The sequence below is a fragment of the Opisthorchis viverrini genome (assembly GCF_000715545.1).
Source record: "Opisthorchis viverrini unplaced genomic scaffold opera_v5_322, whole genome shotgun sequence".
Classification (NCBI taxonomy): domain Eukaryota; kingdom Metazoa; phylum Platyhelminthes; class Trematoda; order Opisthorchiida; family Opisthorchiidae; genus Opisthorchis; species Opisthorchis viverrini.
In genome coordinates this window covers 342,485-363,179 of record NW_008751975.1, presented here as the reverse complement: position 1 = coordinate 363,179, position 20,695 = coordinate 342,485, and the positions used below count along the sequence as shown (strand labels likewise).

At 43.6% G+C, this 20,695-nt stretch overlaps 2 protein-coding genes across 2 annotated transcripts in view; both read right to left on the bottom strand.

Moving 5' to 3' along the window:
* Positions 1–4,004: 4,004 nt before the first annotated feature.
* On the bottom strand, positions 4,005–5,123 carry T265_09931 (hypothetical protein; the record flags this gene model as incomplete). Its single annotated transcript, XM_009176153.1, has 1 exon — positions 4,005–5,123. One exon carries the CDS (start codon positions 5,121–5,123, stop codon positions 4,005–4,007), a length of 1,119 nt encoding a protein of 372 aa, XP_009174417.1.
* Positions 5,124–14,191: 9,068 nt separating this feature from the next.
* Positions 14,192–20,695, bottom strand: part of T265_15000 (hypothetical protein) — a gene marked incomplete at both ends in the record, with an annotated part of 55,457 nt that continues 48,953 nt past the window's right edge. Inside the window, 2 exons of the mRNA XM_009176151.1 lie at positions 14,192–14,440; positions 17,642–17,775. The remainder of the gene's footprint in view (positions 14,441–17,641; positions 17,776–20,695) is intronic.

The following is a 20,695-nucleotide window of genomic DNA, read 5'->3' as shown; positions in this document are numbered from 1 at the left end:
TCATTTATCACACTAAGACGTTCCAGGGGCGGATATGAGCATGAAATAAAAATAACCGGCAATCTGTTATCATTTTTGCTCACTTGACTACGTACAACTTGAGGAAAGCTCCATACTTTTGATTCATCCTTCAGTATTGGCTAACCACACGGACATTTATATATAGCAAACGAATCAGTGTACAGCCAAACCTCGGTTGTTTTTTAGTTTCGCATTTGATCTTAGAACAATACAGGCGGGACAAATCTTGTCTGACTCCTTTTTCCTGCAAAACTGCGGGAGCTATTTCACATCTCGAGAAAATGCTCAAACGGATCATTTCACAAACTCATTGATGCTTTTGGAAGCGATTCCAACAAAGTTTAGGAGTAAAAAAGAGGACCACCGAGTAAGATGTGCAGGTTTTAGATTTGACCAACTGCCCACGAGGATAGGAATAGGCCGAATTTACAAATGAAACCTTGCTTTGTGACCTGTCAATTTGTGACCCAGAATAAACTGCCTCGCCGTTAGTGATACTAACTTGAAGCGCCTTTTATATGAGCATATGAGCCTTGAACAATAGGCAAGTTTCGGTTTTCCAAAATGCTTACTAACAAGATTGTATACCCATAGAAGAGGTGAATTTTGTGCAGATCACCGATAACATTTGGGCTAATTCTCCCCTAGATTAGCAAATAATCATCCGACAGTACACTCTAGAATGCTTCCCTACTTTTTTCTGGTTTTGCTCCATACGTGGGATGTCTTATTTACAATGATCCGCTGCGTGTATCGCCAAAAGTACTACCGAGGCACGACTCAGATGTTTGGTTTCCGACTTTTTGATTCTCAAAAAAGAACAAGAAATCTGGAAATGATAAAGTTACTGCCGAAGTATGGAAACTTGGTGTTCAAAGACTAAAATATAAAGTCCTGTTACTCGATGATTCATTACAGGTAGCTTTGAGTTGTCCCACAAGAATAAAGCAATCTTACAGTAGTATTTTGCTCATAAAAGAATACATTAACAGGAAACAAATATCTACCGAAAATTAACTTACTTCCCAATGCTGATGAACCCATGGCTGAAATTCTGGTGAAAACTTGAGCATGCATATTTTGAAATAAGCTATTCCAGGGGGATGCGATCTATTATCCACAGAGCTATTACCGCGATGAGACAAACAGTACGCGGGTGTCACAAACGACAAGAATCTCCCTGAGTGTTGTTCAGAAGCCTTAAAAAGCCTTTTGATGCGACGAACAGGAAAGCACTATAGATCATCCTTCGGTTACACAACTTCGACAAAAAACTTGCTTACCTAGAAGACTATTGTTTTCATCCCCTCTTCAGAACGGCGGAAATTGAGACATAGCAAGGCGTGACTAGGCATAGTGGTGGGAAAAACTTTTCGAAATGATAGGGAGTTTTCGATGCTGTCTGCGAGAAGTGGTGGCTAATCGCTATCAGTGGCCTTTGTTCTGTCAGTTTCATTATGTATTTTTTGACTGGGCGCTAGGAGGTATAAGCGTCTCCGAATCCTTGAGTGAAATAAGGTTATTCTATGGCGTCAGCTCGTATCTACCCGCAATGTGTAAGAAAGCTTTTCGAACGTCAAACGTTGTCGTTACTTAACCTCAATTTATTTTAACACCTGATCAAACCGTACAACACAGGCAGAGCTTACTGATGATGATGACTAATGACGCTATGCATAGCCTTCTGATAACTGTCCGGAAGAATCATCATCCATGACCGGACATAGAAGACGTCGAGTATCGTGCTAGCGGTCGAGATTTTTTAAACGGCGTCGATATATGACACTATATGTGAGGACTACAGGAAATTATGCGCATTCATTGAGCAAGCCGAACCTGAAACAAGACCTCTCCAGAGGACAAAACTATGGTTTCGGAAGCATCTTGACCAACATCTGGTCGTTTGAATTGTGTTTTGTAAAGCTCTTGATATCAGATCGCATTCCTAAGCTTTTTCTAAAGGGGCAGTCTATGTGTAATACTGACAAAGACTACGAGGAAAAAGGTGTCAACAGTGTGAGAACAGTACAAGGACCCTGGAAGTTGTATTTTGCCTTGCAACTCTACATGCCTCGAACATGGACTATCAGACCACATGTCAACTTCCTGGTCCAACCATTATCCACCAGCCTTGACAAGAATAACATGAGTGTGTTGAGCTACAAAAGAATAGGTTAAGTTATTCGTCTAAGTGACTATTGAGGAGAAAGAACAAATGGCAGCAATTACTTCAAGGACATTTGTAAGTTGCCTTCAGCTGGGCGAAACCCAACTTTGCCTGTGAAAATGAGCGTGCAAAGGGAGGTTGAGATTCAAAAAGGATGGGATCGTTTGCACCATGACATAAGGTAATTATGAACACTGTTTCACGAAATTTTCCCAACACCAGTTTCCCATCGAGGTAGGTATAGGTAACTCGGGGTGAAACGATGGTTGTATTATTTGATATTTCTAGGCTGCTTAGTTGTAGAACTATATGCACCCCAGAATTTTTCTGATAAATCTAGGGTAAATAATTTGCACCTCTTCAACAAAAAGCAAGGTAACGCTAATCTCTCACATGTTCTGTAGTACGCGTCGAAGAGGAGTCTCTAGTGACGATGCTGCAGCGTGAACTACCGGCTGCATTTTGAAACCGATACCCAAATAGTGTTCATACTTGTGATGTGTACAAAGTTATTATCCTGGCACTTTAGAGCTACACCATCAACAATGTGGTCTGAAGGAAGAGTACAATTCACGCAGTACGTGAACCCTAAATCTGTACAGTGCTTCTCAGCATTTTAACACACACTGCTTTCACTTACAGGACTAAATCTCCGTTGAAAACTATCATTTATCATTTGTGACCTTCCTGCCAATCAGGCAAGTTTCATAGTTTTTAAAGTCCATGATGTGCAGTTCACCACTCTACACGAATACTCCGTGAAACAAGGCTTCTCACTGTTGTGTTGCGCTTAGCTGCGAGGGCTATAACATTTGCTTAAACAGTCAACATTCATAAATCGGAGGATTCTTGCTATCATGATGCCATAATCAGTGTCCTCAGTACGATGAAGGGAACAAGGGAACGAGGAGTACAGCAAATCAGACGAAGCTGATGCAGTGAATATGAACGACAACAGGCCAGATAAGATGCCAGACTACTGGGTTAATTGATGTGATTGCAAGGAAAATTGACACCATTGTGTCACCATTGACACCAGTGTCAGGTTACGTTTATTGTCCAGTGTCAGAGAAGCATAAATCCAGCGGCAGCAACTAAAGCAACCAAACTCAGGACTATATACAGACAAAAACGCACATGTATAGACAATTGACTTAAGAGCTACTAATCTGTCACACACAAAATATTCGATCAATCCACCGGAAACAGGATCGATTTGGCTATTTTCACAGATGGAGCACATTAGGGAATAGCACCGTGCCTGCATACATCAAGTGTGTAAATACACACAGAGACGACTTTTTCCACGCACTACTTTCATATTCATTGCCAATCCAGCTGTTGAGGCTTTTCGTGAAGCCAGTAATGGGGAATCGGAAGCTAACTACTTATTGTTTTGCGTACACTAGTGTGAGTCATCAACTAGTAGCAACAGTTATGCTTTTAAATAAAACCATTACAGTTCAGCACATTTTATACATTTCTCCATCAAAGCCATCTGGATTCGAGTAAGGAGACTCCATCCTAAACGACTGTGGAGTGTTAAAAATAAACGGACATCAGGCTGGAGGTCCAAGTTGTCCTCAGTGTGAGGCCATCCCCCGACTTGTAACATCACAAGGGCTCTGATGTTGACCTCGGGTAATATATTGCACAGTCATATACCTCTGAAAGATACATTCAGGTACCAAGCACAAGGTAAAAAAAACTGATTAACCCAGTGACAAAATACCGATACGAGGGAATCAAAAAAATTATCCTTCCCCTGTCAGTAGATCAGAATTACTCGACATCCGACGTACGTATCACCAGTATATTAATGCTGTGGCTTTCCCGTGGTTACCGTGGTCTCCACATCCGTAACAATCCATGATTTTGGAATCCGAGGGAAAAGGGAAAGGAATAGTTGCCGAATAATAGAATTGAACCAGAATAGCACAAGAATGTTGGCCAACTCACGTAGAAAGTACAAATTCCAACCAATATCAGCAATGTTGTAGGCAAGCCGTGCTGCGGAGTCTACACCATTATTTTTTTTGGACAGAATGAATGCAGCAATATAGGCAATGGTCTGCGGTGCAGAAAATAGTAGGTAGATTGCAGACAGAATAAGTAACAAAAGAGAAGCCCGAACTTGAGCTCGTTCACTTCTGGTCCAATTTTTGGAACTGCGCTTCAATATGGTTCTCCTAATGCGAATAAAGAATGCCAGGTTGAAGACGCCAGTGAGGAGCGGTTGAACAACTGCACAGTTTGAAATCATGATATGATAAATTTCCATAAACGTATTATGAGGGTTGAACCAGCATATTAGCTTATCTCCCACATAGTGCAGGCTAATCTGTGCCGTCACGGGGATGATCAATACAATCGAAAGTAAAATAGTGCAACCTGAAACGTACCAGCCGTAACGCTTACTCATGGTGGCGTACTTCACGGGAAAGTATATTATCATGAAGCGATCAACACTAGCTAGTAACAGAAAGTTCACACTCATGGTACTGGTGAATGAGTAGACTGATCGGAACAGTAAACAAGCTGCAAAGGAATCGTACGGCATGAAATAGTAGACTGTTCCATTGGTAACAAAAGGTAGTCCTTTAGCCGGGAACATCCAAAACCAGGCGAACGAGACATTAGTGCCTGCATTACCCAGAAGCATGAAAGAGATGAATAGGACTTGCCGTGTCAGTCTCTTTGGGTGTGCAAACAAGGCGACAGCAATTGCTACTGAGCCTACAAGTCCAACAGAACAGACCGAAGGAAGAACATATGCCGACCAGTTACCCAGAATGGATGAGATGACACATTTGGTTTGACTGGATTCTGGTAAACCGAGTTCTACCTCTCTGCAGGGTTCCAGCAGATCCCAAGGACTATCTACATAGGGCCAGTTTTTGTAATTATAAGCAGAAAACTCTCCGACGGAAGCCATTCAAGCTTTCACGCACAAGTGGTTGGAGGTTCAAACTTATAAATCCATGGGAGCTACCCCCTTCTCCAAAATGTGAGTGTGAGTACAAAACTTCATTTTTTCATATCCGTTCCGACCCCCAGTTTTCACAGTTTCTGGTAAAATACGAGGCGTGATTGACTTGCGAGTGGCTTGCTTTTCGAAAATCTAAAAGCTTTTGTTCCTGAGAAGATTTCTGATAATTAGTTCGGCATTCCCCCAGTTGATGGGCTATTGTGGATGACAAAGAGCAAAGATTGGTGTGTTAGTGTGTGGAGTGAATTGAATATTATGATTGGTCTCGTGCAACGACTCTGATGTGGCTCACCATATAATATTTAATCCAAAATGACCTCGAAAATCAACTGGTAACTATGGTAACTGGGTGGCAGTGATTTAGGAGGGGGTTTCAGTAAAATGCTTGAAGAAACTCTGAAAAAGGTATGCACGAACCAGCTACTTCGGTAACCAGCATATGTGAGAGCACTGGCGTTGAGGAAAAGAATCAGACAGTCTGCTGAAAATAGTAGTTGTAAACGAATACGTTGAACGATTTCGAAAGTGAAAAGACGCACTTAGATTCAGTCGGAAAAACTGTCCAGTTAATTTCTGAAATATGACTTCTATATTCCTCCCTATTACAGTTCCTCCCATTTTCATTTGTTCAGAAACTTTATTCAATGTAAATTTCGCTCTTCATTCAATTCTCAGGATCCATCTATTTGAAATTTTGAAAAATCTCCTACGAGGTGTAGCGTCCTCTGTGCAAGCCGTAAATAATACTTTCTAAATCATTGACTAATCTGCATTTTCCCACACAACCTTTACCAACTTTTACATGTCTTCCAAAAGAACGAAACCCTAGATTTTAAATTTTTCTAAATTTACCTCCATTTTGTTGTGGTTATAACCCATTAAAAATAATATCTTTTTTAGAATCCATGGTTTTTAAGCGTTCGAGTCAGAAATACAAAGTCCACCTCGAGTCAGTTGAATAATTCAGGGTACTGTGAAACGATAACTCCTAAGATATTCGACTAAACTAAGAGTGCCCCGGATAAAAGAACAAAATTGTCCCATCCAAAAATTATGTGGAGACAATGTTCACTCCATAGGTAATAAATTTTTCTTTCTCTCCCTCGAACAAAGAATTGACGAAAGGTGTGTCATCATAAGTGTGTGGCCGAGCATCGTGATTTGCTGCTAGTCAAAACGGCAGTTCACCTGAAGAGACCACTTTCTGGGTAGGACCTTCTTTTGACTGAGGCAAGTTGCTTCCTGATTAGGAACCGTCTGTAAACGGGTTAGTGCATATAGAATTATTCCAGGAATTAAAACAACAATGTGACATTAAGCCCTACGTTTTAAACCTCCCTCCATAGATTAGCCACCCACATACCGATTGGGGCCTATTTTACAACTAGCGGAGATCCTCACTGTAGTTTACTGAAGAATAATTCCACCTTAGATCTCAGTTTTTACCTAAGGCCAAATCAACGGGTCAAAGCTATCACATGTTGTGATGTGAGAGTTTTAAGGGAATAGCTTAATAGAACACGCGTGTACATGTTGTGAGCCTATGAAATACCATACTTCTGTTTATGCGATATTTCCGAGTATACTGCTTGTTCGGAGTGTGTTATTACTGAAGCAACAAAACCGCAATGCATCATCATCATTGTCACCTTAAAGAACCGCGTACTTGCCGTACAGTGGTTTTGGTTGCCCCGTTTCGTTCACCGATGATTTGGGGAGGGCGGGGGAACCGGAATGCAAGGCTTATTATCTTGTCTTAGCATCACACTTCAAACTACATAAGTGTCGTACAGGAAATTCTTATAAAAACAATCCATTTTATCATATTTCCGGGTTCTTTCTCGGCACGCAAATGTCAAACTGGGACCTGAAATCACAACCCACCTGGATTATCAGAAGCGGTTATTATTTACGTAAGGAACTGCTAAATTATACTACAAGTGTGTTCGGAAGGTACCAAACCTCTGGAACTTCCGCGATGCGCGGAAAATATAGGTCCTCTTCAAGCGTCAGCATAAAAACACAAAATAATCCTGTAGGCTCCGACCAGCTTATTGTATAGTAGAGGGAGACTTTGGTGTTCTTCACAGAGGGTAGCAATTTCTGGGCTTGAAATGAGTGTAGATTTATTGGGACGTTCTTTGATGTGACTGAGTCCTTCCAAATGTTTTCACTGTGATTCCCTTCCAGAATCTCACATTGCGCGCTGGAAGCGACCTCAGGTAGTGAGACAAGAGTTGGTATGACCGCAAGTACTTCTGCAGTGACCTATTCGAGAGGAACACTTCTTTTTTCTGAATCGTTCAGTGTCTCGTGTGAAGTCTTCGTGATGTTTGGACTGCTATTTCACATACTTGCTTGATTTCAGTATGTAAATCATGCCGAAAATATACACATTCAAAAGGCTAAATTTCCACAACATCGTTGTGGAAGTGATGCATTCATGAGACTAACGTTCTCATTCAAAGATTCTAGCCCTCTCCTATGGATGCACCTTAGATCTACTCATCTTACATAACCTAATATGTACCTAAATTTTGCACAGCAGTGTGTATCGCGACCTAATAGGTCTGGACAATATAATTGACAGTTTCAAAATCACAATTTACTTCTCGTGCGGTGAGTGTCACTTACTGCCTACTATGTTCTGATGGGCAGCGCTTTTACATGCATGAAATTCTGATAATTCTCTTGTTCAGCATATGCATGTGATCCATCAGAGGGACGACTAAATCTTGGAACGACTAGTGCATCCCGCGGAATGCACTCACTGTAAACAAGATACGATGGACGGCGCATCCGGTAGGGTCTAAACCAAATCGGTCAGCAAATGAGACTATTTTGCCCGTTGTGTCCCATCGGAGTTCAAGTAGGGTAGACGGAACGTTGCCTACCTGATAATTCCAAAAAAGACTAGAAACGATCGCGGACCGCTGAAGAGTTTTCAGCGACCTCATGAATTGCGTGTTCCGTCTAAACTACTGTACCCAGCTACACACGCATCTGCGAGTAAAGTAATGCTTACAGACGGAAGTCGCAATGAATATTATTACTTGGCCGTTTACCGTAATTCATCTGCCGAGGGTTTTACTATGCTTTGTTTTCTAAATAAATTGCGAGTTCTTTGACACGTTAACCAGTTGTTCAGAAAGAATACACTGTTCCATCATGTCGCTTTTTCAACATGAGCAGCATAGGCCAGAACGTCAGCCTCAGGAATCAGGCGACTCCGATATTCATAATTGATACTTTTGGCTCTTCTACAACGCTATAATGAATAACTATGTTCGGATCAGCTTTTTTTCGTGCTTGAGTCATCCGTTGCATAGGGTATGCGTCGTGAAACAAAGTTTTTCCCCGAATTCGCGGTAGATTGGTAATCATCTGAGCGTGAGTTCGCCCTTGTCATGGAACCTGTACATATGTATCCTAATCAAAATAACCAGCTCAGTCATGGTAAGGGCATACCAGAAAAGACAATATTTTATTTCGTTACAAATAAAGACACTGTATACTCGTTATTTCGGATGTATCATGTTCGCTTCTACTAGCAGCCAGGGGCAAATTGCTGCACAGTTCATCTTGTGCAATAGATCACGCTTTTTCCATTCGGTATTACATCAAAGGTACAAAGTGGCTATATAGATTTGGATTTTCGCAACAGGAAACGAACATCTCAAATCCATTTGGTCCAATACAAAAGTAACGACGAAGACATGACACACGAGTAAGAAAAATCGATCGGTGTTGTTGGCTCCAATGATCTTGTCGATATGGCAAGGATAAGCACATAGAACAATTTGCACCCGTAATTTCGGAGGCGACCTAAACCCGAACCCGAAAACACAGCTGCTGTAAAACCAACGCTTCCAACCTCATAGTTACGGCGAAAAAACTGTACGGCACTGTCGAAACTTGGTGGTTCATGGATGACTTCTCTACTGTACTGCGACCAGGGTTGACAGGATAGTTCAGCTTCAAGCGATACTGCGCCCATGTCCACTGAACAAGTTCGGAGCCAACCAAGTGCACATCCACACACATACAGTACGGTCACGCGTGTGACCAAACGTCATGCCTCAGACGAACCAACACATCATACTTCTAAGGTCCCTGCGTTTTGTTGTCGGTCGGGTCGAGGTGTTTTTCACTTAATTCAAATGAGTATATACGGTCGCACTCCAACTTCGGTTCCCGTCTCATCAAGCACTTTTGAACAACCGGTACCCAGATATTTCGGTGCGAAAAACTTTTGAAGATGGCACATTGACCTGTTCAATAATTATATATATATATATATATAAAATGTTGCGTCATGAGGGATGTATATGCGAGTGGATCCACCCTACAAACATGGAAGTGTAAACGTTTCTAAAACGAGACTGAGCAGCTTGGATGTATTGCGGATTCTGAGACAGCCACCTTGAACAGATGAGATTTCTGTCATCCAAAACCTTCATACTGCTACTATTCGAACACGATTAGTCATTTTTAGGACTTAGCAAATATCACAGCAGCGTTTTACCAAAGGTAATTTCCTTAATTATCGATGTATTGCATTATTGCACAGAATTCGCCAAATTCCACACAAAGCATATATTTAGTTAACTAATTTCGGCTACTGTTAAAACCCACGGTTTATAGTTAATAATGATGATAAATGATTCTGATAAATCGTTTCAGAAAACCATTGGATGCGTTGCCTAAGAGATATTTTGAACTCCTTACAAAAGGACGCTGTTATGTGATCGTCCTCACCAAATTTGCTCTCCTTGTTTACCATTTATGCCTCACCAAAGGGTACTGATGTTGTGATTACCCGCTAACATAAATCCCAAAGACTTCCGAGGGCTAAGCACCGTGCCAAAACACAGGAAGAAGTCTTGGTGATCTACTTGAGTCATGTTTGAAATCCAAACGGGTCTTAAAGCGTTAAAAGTCATTTGCGATCCTAGAAAATTTTCGCCAGAATTCTCTACTCCGACGATTCAGTGCTAAGGCCTTCACCGAGTACACAGGATTAGGATACTTAACCTCAGTCTCATTAGAATTCAGGTATGTCATTTATGCACCTAGTCTCTCCTTCTCATCCTAAGAATCCAATACTGTTTGCTCTAATTATCTACCTATCCAACTTCTACCTATCGATTTTGTGAAGTAACACGCATTAATGATCCTTATTTGAGTCAGGATCCTATAGACAAATTAATGCTTCATTAAATATCTTGCTCGACGAGATGAGGTATCCATTCATCAAGATAGACTGTCATGCAGTATTGGTAGGTTAGTGATCTCTTTCACCCATGAAGTGCTCCATCAAAAGTTCTTATCACCCTGGAACTGATAAAGTGAAGTCACTGGGAAGGTCTTACTTGCTAGTATCTTATCAGCAATTCTGGTATCTGCTGAAATGCAACTAGCTGCTTTCAATGTTACCGTGAATCCAAGAAATACTGTCAAAGTGGGTTTCCTAACCATTGTGAACGTCAGACCGACAAGGTGTTTCTGTAGTGTCCTCTAGTTCATTCCTGAATCAGTGCCATGGAGTGCACATTATTGACTCATCTTCACAAAGTAAGCAACTATTGAAAACTCGTCGTCTCCCCCGGAAAGGACTTCTAGCTGCGAAGGAGTGCTGAGTCCTCGCGACTGACGATGAATCAATCCTCACGGACAACTCTTGATACCAGTTTTAGGGTATTAGACACAGACATATATACACTGCCCCATGGTATCCCTTGTTCACGAAAACCCTGGGGTGCTCATCCCTCCCGCGTTGCAGAAGTTGGATGTTTCTGTTGGGACATGAAAATGAACCCGACTATGTAACGGATGAAAAATATGCCAAAGTATTTAAAATGTGTTGTTCACCTTCCAATATGTGACGTTTGAATTCTGCAGGAGCAACTGATTGTGCAGCCAACGATTCAAAACGAACGACCTGCTAAGAAAATTTGATACGCCCATATTGCATACAATGGACTCGGGTGATTCACTTTTGACATGCATCACAATGATCCATTAAAAATTCTTACTTCAATGAAACTGCCATATACGCTGCTGAAGAGAGATTGACATTAGTTTTCAACACTGACGCTTCGCTGCCGTACAACTAACGTTTATTTGAAAGCCGTATTATGAATAAAAGAATAAAGGTGGATGGGAAAGGGACTTGATGCCCACACCTCCAGATAGTCATTCAGGTGACCTGGGCAGAAACTGACAACGCCAGTGAAATCGATTAGCAACCATATCTTGCAGGTGCACTGGGGATCATGCTAATCCATCCTGGTAAGCAAGTAGCACCGACAGCTACCAAACATCTCGTAATCTCTTTCATACCTCTCTGCTTCTGTCACTGCGAATTGGGTATGGAAAACGGCACTCTTCGGTAAACGATGATTTGGCATGCGCTATACACCGCCTAACCAACGCAGCTTCCGGTGTTGGATAAACTCTTCAGCACAAAACCAAAAACTCGCTCTCTAATCGCCTCGTTACGAATTCCCCGACGCCAACTTACCCGAGCTTTGGTTCTGACACAACGAGTTTCGAACATCTGAAGACGTATCAATTACGCTGATCGAGCGGGCCAGTCATACAAAACAGCCCGCACTCTAGCCTGACACACACTTCCCTCGAGATTCAGAGATATGCCGCTGTTGATTCCCCTTGTGAATCAACGGTGAACAAGGGCAACTTCCCTTGTTTTCTGACTAATCATGAGTAACATGACTTACACCTGTTTATTATGACACCGTTTCGTTTTCTTGCTGCTCGTTTTCCCCCTGTTTTGTTCCTACTTAAGGTCTGCTTATCCCTCAGTTAGTGATGTCAATATTTTGTTGCCCGTCTGTCATTGCTTGCAAGTTCGCCTCGATTGCACCTATTTTTGAGCGCCCACTCCGAAAAAGCGGGCCGAACGGGTATCGAACCTGGATTCTCCGGACGGCAGGCGAACGCGCTACCAGCCACCGACCTGAGGCCCAGATCGGCTGATTATCTTGTCTTACCCATGTATCGCGCCTGCCAGATAGCCCTTGCTGAGCTTTGTTTTAAACGAACGAAACCGCGCAATCCGACCTATCACGCGACACGAGCGGCTGCGTCGACACCGACCGAAAGACAGTCCCTCACATCCCGAACGTACTGACTCCTGCGCCGTTACGGCCAATTCACACTGTCAGACCGCCCCTATATAAATCCGTGTTGCGTCAGTGACTACTTCCCGCTCCTGCTGATTGCGTCATTGTTGATTAACCAGTTCCTGTCAGTCCTCAATATATCATCTGCTGCCCCACGTCTGTCTGCTCCTATTGACTACTGGCTACGAACTGAGTATAATCGTCCTGTGAGATCCATAACCGTCCGGATCTTACAGCCGCTATGACGTCAAATTAGCAAACGCGACCCGAGCCTTCCAGATTCGTGCATTGACCTCATCTGTCACACTAGAATCAGAACTAACACAACCTCCAAAATATGTAAAACGCTCCACAACTTCAAATACCTCTCCCTGGATTGCATGTGGCCGCATGTCCAGGAGCATGACCTTACAATACACATAACCCAGAGCTAATACGGCTCTCCTGTAGGTAAATCGGGAGCTATCGATTATCTTCGTGGGACTATTAGCCTTGGAGACGTGAAATGTCCGAAATCTGTTAGACCAAGCCCAAAAACACATTCACAACCTGCAATGGACATCGCCTGATCGTAATGGAACTTAAGAAATTCGAAATCGATATCACAACCCTGGGCGAAACACCGTTTACTAGGGGGCTTTCGAGGTCACCTTTTAGGCATAGATTCCACTGACGGCGATAACCGAAATGATAGAAACGAAGTCATAGTATCGCTTTCGGGCTACTCACCAGTACCACAAAAATGCCGACTCAGAATCCATGGAATAAGTTCACGGTATGTTTTGCTGAGGTTGGAATTCAAAAACACAAGCAAGTCCTGCATCGAAGCGTTTAGGCTCTTTCGATCAATTCCGAAAACTCACAAAGTCCTGAGGCCACAGGTTCTCGCAAACCTGAGTTCCGGGACTAGAAACATCACCGATGACTCTCCCCTCAAACTTGGCCCTATCAACGCGGTTGACATCAGCGATACGAGATTTCGTATGACAGCAACACATCGGCCCATCCAAGGAGCGGCTATTGTCGTCTATTTCATCTTATTGTTCGCCAGCGGAACGTCCGAGGTGCGTATTGTTCAGGATGTGCGGGCAGCAGAGGAACTTCGTCACTGTTTGAAGGATATCTAAGAGCCTAGAACTAAAACGTTCCAAACTCTCCAGGATGCCAGCGCCGGACGGAAGCAGACGCCATCTTCAGAAATAGATGTATGGTGCACGCACTTCCACAAATTTCTGAACCGACGGACGAGCATCACTAGATCGTAGTTGATGGATTGCCTCAACGAGGGATGAAAATTTGCGGGACCTTCATTGACTGTCAAAGGGATACGACAGGCGAACATGTGGATCCGGAACAGCAAGGCAGTTGGAAAGGTATATTTGAGGAAGAACTATTTAGGTATGGTGGTCTGACTGTGGATAATGCACTTCTACAACTAACCAACACGACCTGGCAGGAAGAAGTTTCACCTGAATTCACGAATACTGCGGTCGTACTATTCTACAAGTGGAAAGGAAATAAAAATTTACCTGACAACTACAAAGCCATCAAGCTGCCAAAGTGCGCGGTTTAACTCCTGACACGAAGGCTACGTAACCGCCTGACACCTGGAATGGTGAACGAATATGTGCCTGAATAACAATGTGGATTCCATGCTGGTTGCAGTATTTACCGCACAACAGTTTCGTGAAGTGTGTTGCTAAAATCGGTAGTCGTTCCATGACCTTTTCATACACTTCACAAAGGCTTTCGCCTCCGTCAACCCTAAAGCACCGCACACAAATTAATACGGCTGCGCATCAGCCTACTGCGCAGCAGAACAATCATGTCAAACAGGGCCGTGTGATTACACCTAAACGTCTGAATCACGTCCGATTTCATCATATGCCGGAGAAAGGTCAAATAGGGACACAGAAAGTTCACAGCCACTCCATAGCCGTACACAAGCGCACAGACAGCCATCTATGATCAACCGAGAACCAGTGTGGGTGTGTGGGAGACACACTGGTTGGTTGACAGCGGATCGACCATCAAATACGGTGACAAATGAATCATATATATAGAAGTTTGTAATTGCGTTAATACACAGTTCCTTCAGGTCGTCTTCTTGTCTTGTGACTATAACCCAGTAGCGTCAGGGCAGGTGAAGAGATACAACACAAATCAAATACGTTTGCTCTGCATGGTTGCTCGAGGAACGGTTGCGGAGAAACCGAAACCTGAAGACCAAATGGCACATCTACGGGGCACTAGTTCTCTCTATCCTCTTGTACCCATTGAAACATCAACCATGTGCAGGCGAAGCATCCAATACTCAGGTGTTAAGCTTATATCAACGCGAGAAATTATTTTCGGTGACTATCGTTGTGCAGCTTAAGCTGAATAGTGGTTAGCGTAAGCTACCTATATGTATGAGCAAATACTAATCTTCCAGTTGCACCGACTGGAATGACGACAATGGTTATAAGGCATTGACAGTAGTCCTTTCCTCCACTTCCTCCGGTCTTATTCCCTCTAGATTATAAAGGATACACCATTTTACGTTCCATTTCGTGTGTTGCTACTGCATTGCCCGGCAGAGCAAACTGAAATTCAGGGGCCACAGAATAATGCTTAATGAAAGACAAGATTATTCAATCCAGAAACAGCAGTAGAGAAACCGAAAAACACCGGACACCTTTCCTGCCGGCCCCGGTTCAACCGCAAATAAACTGTAAGCAAGCAGTCGACCGGAGACCATATTATTATCCCCAGATCCCAATGGACTACAGTCGTTGAAGGAAGATATGAACACATGGCTTACCACTACTGGTCGGTTCTCTCTGCATCCGTTTCTCCTTAACCGTAGATGTCAGGGCTGTCAAAATCGGCCAAAAAATTTCACGATCATCAAGTCAGGACATCTGTACAACCGATGCAGCGTCCTTGCCGACCATCACTAGATGAGTCCATCATGGAACAACAGACCAACTCAAGCTATGCAGTCCGACTTGGTAATGTGAGGAACATCTGGATTTTTCAATGGAGATATCGTCCCCTAAATGAAGCTAATGTATGCTGAAAGGTCGAGAAGCACTGCACCGCTGTTCTCCCCTTATGGCACCTATCGAAACTCCAGCGAGTCCCGAGCCTACGACCACACTGCTATAGCTGAACACTTGACTATTCGGTTACCAGCAGCTGATCATATGATCATTTCACACTTAGATAGGATATAGCGTTACTCATCCCTCAATCAGGGAATCGACATCATGTGGTCATGTGTTGACGGCTTCACTTGTTTTGTACAGTCATTCTTCCTCTGACCTTCTAATGCTTGGACCAGAGTGGCCAAACGGTTAAGCATTCCAACTGCTAGCCGGGAGGTCGTGAGTTCGAAACAGCTTGGAGTATCGAAGATGCGTGTTGATTATCATTCCTAATAAGGATGAGACAGTGCTTCTCGGCTTTTCTGCACGGACAGGCTTCATTCACAGGGGCAAAAAACTCAACTGAAAATTCTCCCCACACGAACAACAATCTATAAGTATCCCAGAAGAATGACTTCACAAGACCATTTGAACTTGCTCGAGACAAGTCACTCTGAGGTTCAATCAACGGGTGACCTCGTAATGTGGATTCCGTAATTGAAGGATGAGTGGCGCTATATAGTAAGTGTGAGTTAATCACGCGCTAAGAGTTCACACTATTAGTCGGGATTCCTAGAGGCCTCTTTTGCAACGGCTTGCACAGGAATCTGGATGGACAATCATTTAGTCCAGACATATTCACGAAAAACCTTATTTTCTGTTTCAGGGCGTCGTCTGCGAAAATCCCCCAGTTCCAAATTCGGTGATACACCAAGTTTCGCTTTGGGCGAAGATAACAAAAATGTCTGGTCCATTCGGGTTTACGGCACACGTTTTGCGGAAGTTCTCCATAGAATGTTCAACTCACCAGTGCGCCTGAAAACCTCAGTTGACGTTCGCGTTCGGATTCACAAGCCACTAAAAGATTTGAGTGAGCCTTACTAAAACCAAGGAAATGCGGCAAATGACAAGAGTAAAATTGGCATTTCCGCCGTACATTCATGTCACGGTGTTTGTGTTCGCAAGTTAAATTTGAATGTGAAGAACAAAAAGGAGAGCTCATGGCTACTACATCCGCTTATCCATTGAGAGGCAATTACATATTCGGGCACAGTGCAGAACTGACTCCTTCAGATTATCAGGAGGTAACATGAGCAACGATGTCGTACGCATTGAAAAGAAAGCGGACGCCTCGGGGAACATAAATGCAGCTAACACGGTGAAGTGAGTAGAGTCCTGGTACGCACAAACTGTGTGAATAGCACTCGCAGATATTGTACCACGAAGTTACCGGAGTGTTTATTATACCAGTGTGAAGCTACAAGCATAAGTTAGAGTGTGGTAGCACTACAATATTTCAAATGACGATGAGTGACAGCAGTCATTACCATTACTGGCAGAACGAAACTTCTCACTGGTTTGCGCATTTACTTAAGATAACGATGTTCTTGAAAACTATGTGGACGAAGCTCACGAGGTAATTAAAACAAAAAGGTGAGCGTAATAAAACAACCGACCTCAGAGAATAATCGCACGAACAACACGCCTTCCTAACGCTAACGTTTTTATCCCTTATATAACTGAGCGGAAGATCGTGAGAAACTAAGAGTAGAACGAATCTAAGATCAATCGGATTTGGGAGCCTCCTGGAACGAGGAAATGCGATCATAAATAACTAGCAAACCATGAGCAGGACTGTAGTGTACTGTGTATAAGCTAGTGTTGACGCCATCAGATATCGTACTTTTTGGGTTGTATCGCAAAGTTGGATACAACAGTCATGCCCACTTATGGCAGTATCAACAATAACATAACATGCTTGGATTTTTTTATATTAGCAGCGCAGATACTGGCAGCGCGTAGTTCTACCAAATCAGAAATAGTTGTGGGAGCATGCATCATACGACACACATCAAGCACAAAAAAATACATTCGATCCAAGCCGACAAGCTGCGATACGGGAACCATTGACAGAGTATTGCACATTGGGGAACAAATGATAACAAGAGAGAAACAGAAGAGAAAACCACGTGTAGAAAATAAGCTGAATACTAGCTGTCGGTTCTACGCAGATAAATTGATTGGGAAAAGATCGGCACCGAATGAAACGACTAGGTAGGATATATGTAACTAGTGGAAAAGAAATGTGCTAAAAATGATGAAATCTGAAGGGTGCAACTAGTTGCTCAAAGGCTCAAAATTAGAGTACATTGACCAAAGCATCACCTTGACCGTCGCTCTTCAAACTAACGATGTTTACATCGAATAGCCGACTCGAAAGACCATGTAATGAAATCAAAGCTCAGGGGGGGAAAGAAGATCATATGCTGCTTCAAGAGCACAGCCAACACTCCATGCCTGAGCGGCGCAACTGTCCCGACAGAACTATAATTTGAGGAAAAATGAGGATAGGGTGTTAAACGAGGCAAAAGATCGCCATGAATATTTTGCTAAAGCAACGTTCTTCCTTGACTTAAGTGCATTAAAATACCATCCAAGTGCTGCAAAATTAAGCTTCCAGAGTACGCAAAAATGTCATGAAGAGGTCACGAATGGTAAGCCTCCAACCTATGGACATCGTAGTGAGGTTGATGTGAGGTGATGCCCAAAGGCTCAGACATATGAAGTCTTTCACACTTATTGAGGTCTATAAGGTAGGTGTACACAAAATCTGTTGCGTGACCCGGCGGCTAGCGGTGGCTTGTTGGCCCCAGGGGAACGCGTTCGACTAGTCTTCAGGTGCTAGTAATTTGAATTAGGTGACCCAGCATTGTCAGTTAGCTGTCAAGTGGTGAGGGGGTTGGAAAAGGAGCTATGCATTGAAGGCAATAGCTTGGATGCACGAGCGCCGTTGAGGGCGCGACTGGGCCATATCTGACAATGTCTCTAGCCATTGATGTGGCCCGTCTCGGGGTCCCCATCCAGGAAGACGGCAATGACCAGCGCAGCTAAGTTTGCTGGTAATGGCTTTCATACTTCGCTGCCAAGTCATTGGTTGACCACCTCTGACTCTCTTCCACCCTTCACATGGTTGTGCGAAAAGAGCCCTTCGAGGAAGTCGGTCGACTGGCATGCGCAACACGTGGCCAAGCCAGCGCAACCTATGAAGCGTGATCAGTTCATCTATCGAGGGGGAGTTATTTCTCCCAAATACCATTCGACGTACTTCAGAATTGCTGATCCGGTGTTCCCAAACCATCGGTGAACGAAACTGCGGCAGCTACAACCACAGTACGACGAATACGCGTTTATTACAGCTGACAATGATGATGATGAATTAGGTGACAACACGGTTTCCTAGACAAATAACCTCGGTTCGTAAGATCAGTCCACCAGGTCCACTATTCCGGTGGAATACTTGATAATGAGTAAGCGATGGGCTTGTGACAATCGACAATAGTCCTGTCCTTACGACAGACATGGCGCCCGGTCAATTGCTTCCAACGACCTCAGCTACTCACGAGTAGGCAGAAAAATCCGGATATTTCAATGTTTCAACTCAGGAGTAACGACTGTTTTAACAGGGATTACTGTCCCGAAACATCGGCCCATCGTGTTTCGCGGGTACTACCGTGAATTGCACCCTTTATTGGTTAAGCCAAAACATAGCCTTTCGAATACTAAAATTAAGTTGACAAAAGAATATCGACAAATATACGGCGGGGTGAATCTTCCGTAAAATTCGCAGGACCACGCTAATGGATGATAAGTGGCTTGGGTGAAGACCAATTGAGGAGAAACTGCGCTGTACTATACGACAAAAATGAAAGTGGACATAACGGCTCACACCAAACAGTATCTATGGACCATGTTTTGGGCAACACTGAATGTCTATTAATTCCCATGTAGATGTGGCGTTCGTTCTATCACTTTACACACTACATTTCGTTCCCTTATAATGATTGTTTATAATTGTACTCATTAAATTATCTTCCTGACAATAACGTTACATCGAGAAAAAATCAATACTGTCACTGGAAATCAGGATAGTAAATATATAAACAGCTCCGGAAAGCCGCAATCACAATCGCACGGAGATTCGAAGTTCCCACTCTCAGTAAGATTAGATACTACTTTGTTGCATTTCCTTCGTTAGATTATCCTGACCCGGATGTCCGAAGGAAAAACATCAGATGGAGTGACGCGCTGCGAAACCCCGTTCGCATTCTGGCAAAATCAGTAAGACGAAACCGACCACTTTCGCTGACTGCAACGCTGACATCTGCGACCAAATGAATCAATTCAATCAACCAATTCAATCTAAAAGCTATAAACTGTGTGCCATAGGCACATCGGTTCCAGCTGTCACAGTTTCGATCACCGGAAAACGAGAAGGTGAAACATACAACGAAGCCTTGGAGGCGAAGGCATGTTCATTTTGTTCGGAAATTGGGTAGCTACAAATTGAAGGCACGAGCGCCACTGGCCACGCGATTAGGCCATTTCCGCCAATGCCACTAACCACTGGTGATTCGAGTCCCGGGGTCTCCATCCAGGGAGGCGGCAGTTGGTTAGTGTTTTTGTACTCCGTTGCCAGGTCATACATTGTCCACCTCTTGGTCGCTTCCACTCGGCACAGGGCTGCGAGAAAAGAGCTTTGTGAGGCAGACGGTCTTCCGGCATGTGGAGTACATGTCTTAACCAGCGCAATCTATGAAGCGTGAGTAATTCATCTATCGGGGGAGAGTTTTTCCTTCCCAAGACCATCCGGCATACCTCAGCATTGCTAATCTGTTCCCACCTGAACAATGCTGCGGAGACACCGATGGTCAAACACTAACATCTCCCATATGACCTACGCGCGTAGGGGCCATGTCCCTGATCGGTAAAGCAGTATGGATCACACCAACGCAGTATAAACTCTTCTCTTGACAGACAAACTGACGTAACGTCAGCGCCATAGGTATCGGAGTTTGGCAAAAGTTGCCCTGGCCTTTCCGATTCAAGAAATAATGTCGTCCCCAGCCAGTCCACCGGAACTTATACAGCTTCCCAGGTGAACAAATTTATCTACCATGTCGATTGGCTCAACTGCAAGCATGAGGTGTGGGTTTGATCCCACCCAGTCTTGTAGCAGCACTTTACAGTTTGCAGGAGTGAAGCGCATACCAAACCACGCAGCAGAGTTTTTAGGTTATTTAGAATCGTTTGCATCTGGGAAGGATCTGAACCACGCACAGCAATATTGTCTGCATGCTCAATGCCTGTGAGGGAACGCCCCGGACCTGAGACGTCTTCAGGTGTTCGACAATCGTTGTCTCAGAACCATAGCTCGTGTGGGTTGGTGTCGGCGAATCCGTAACGA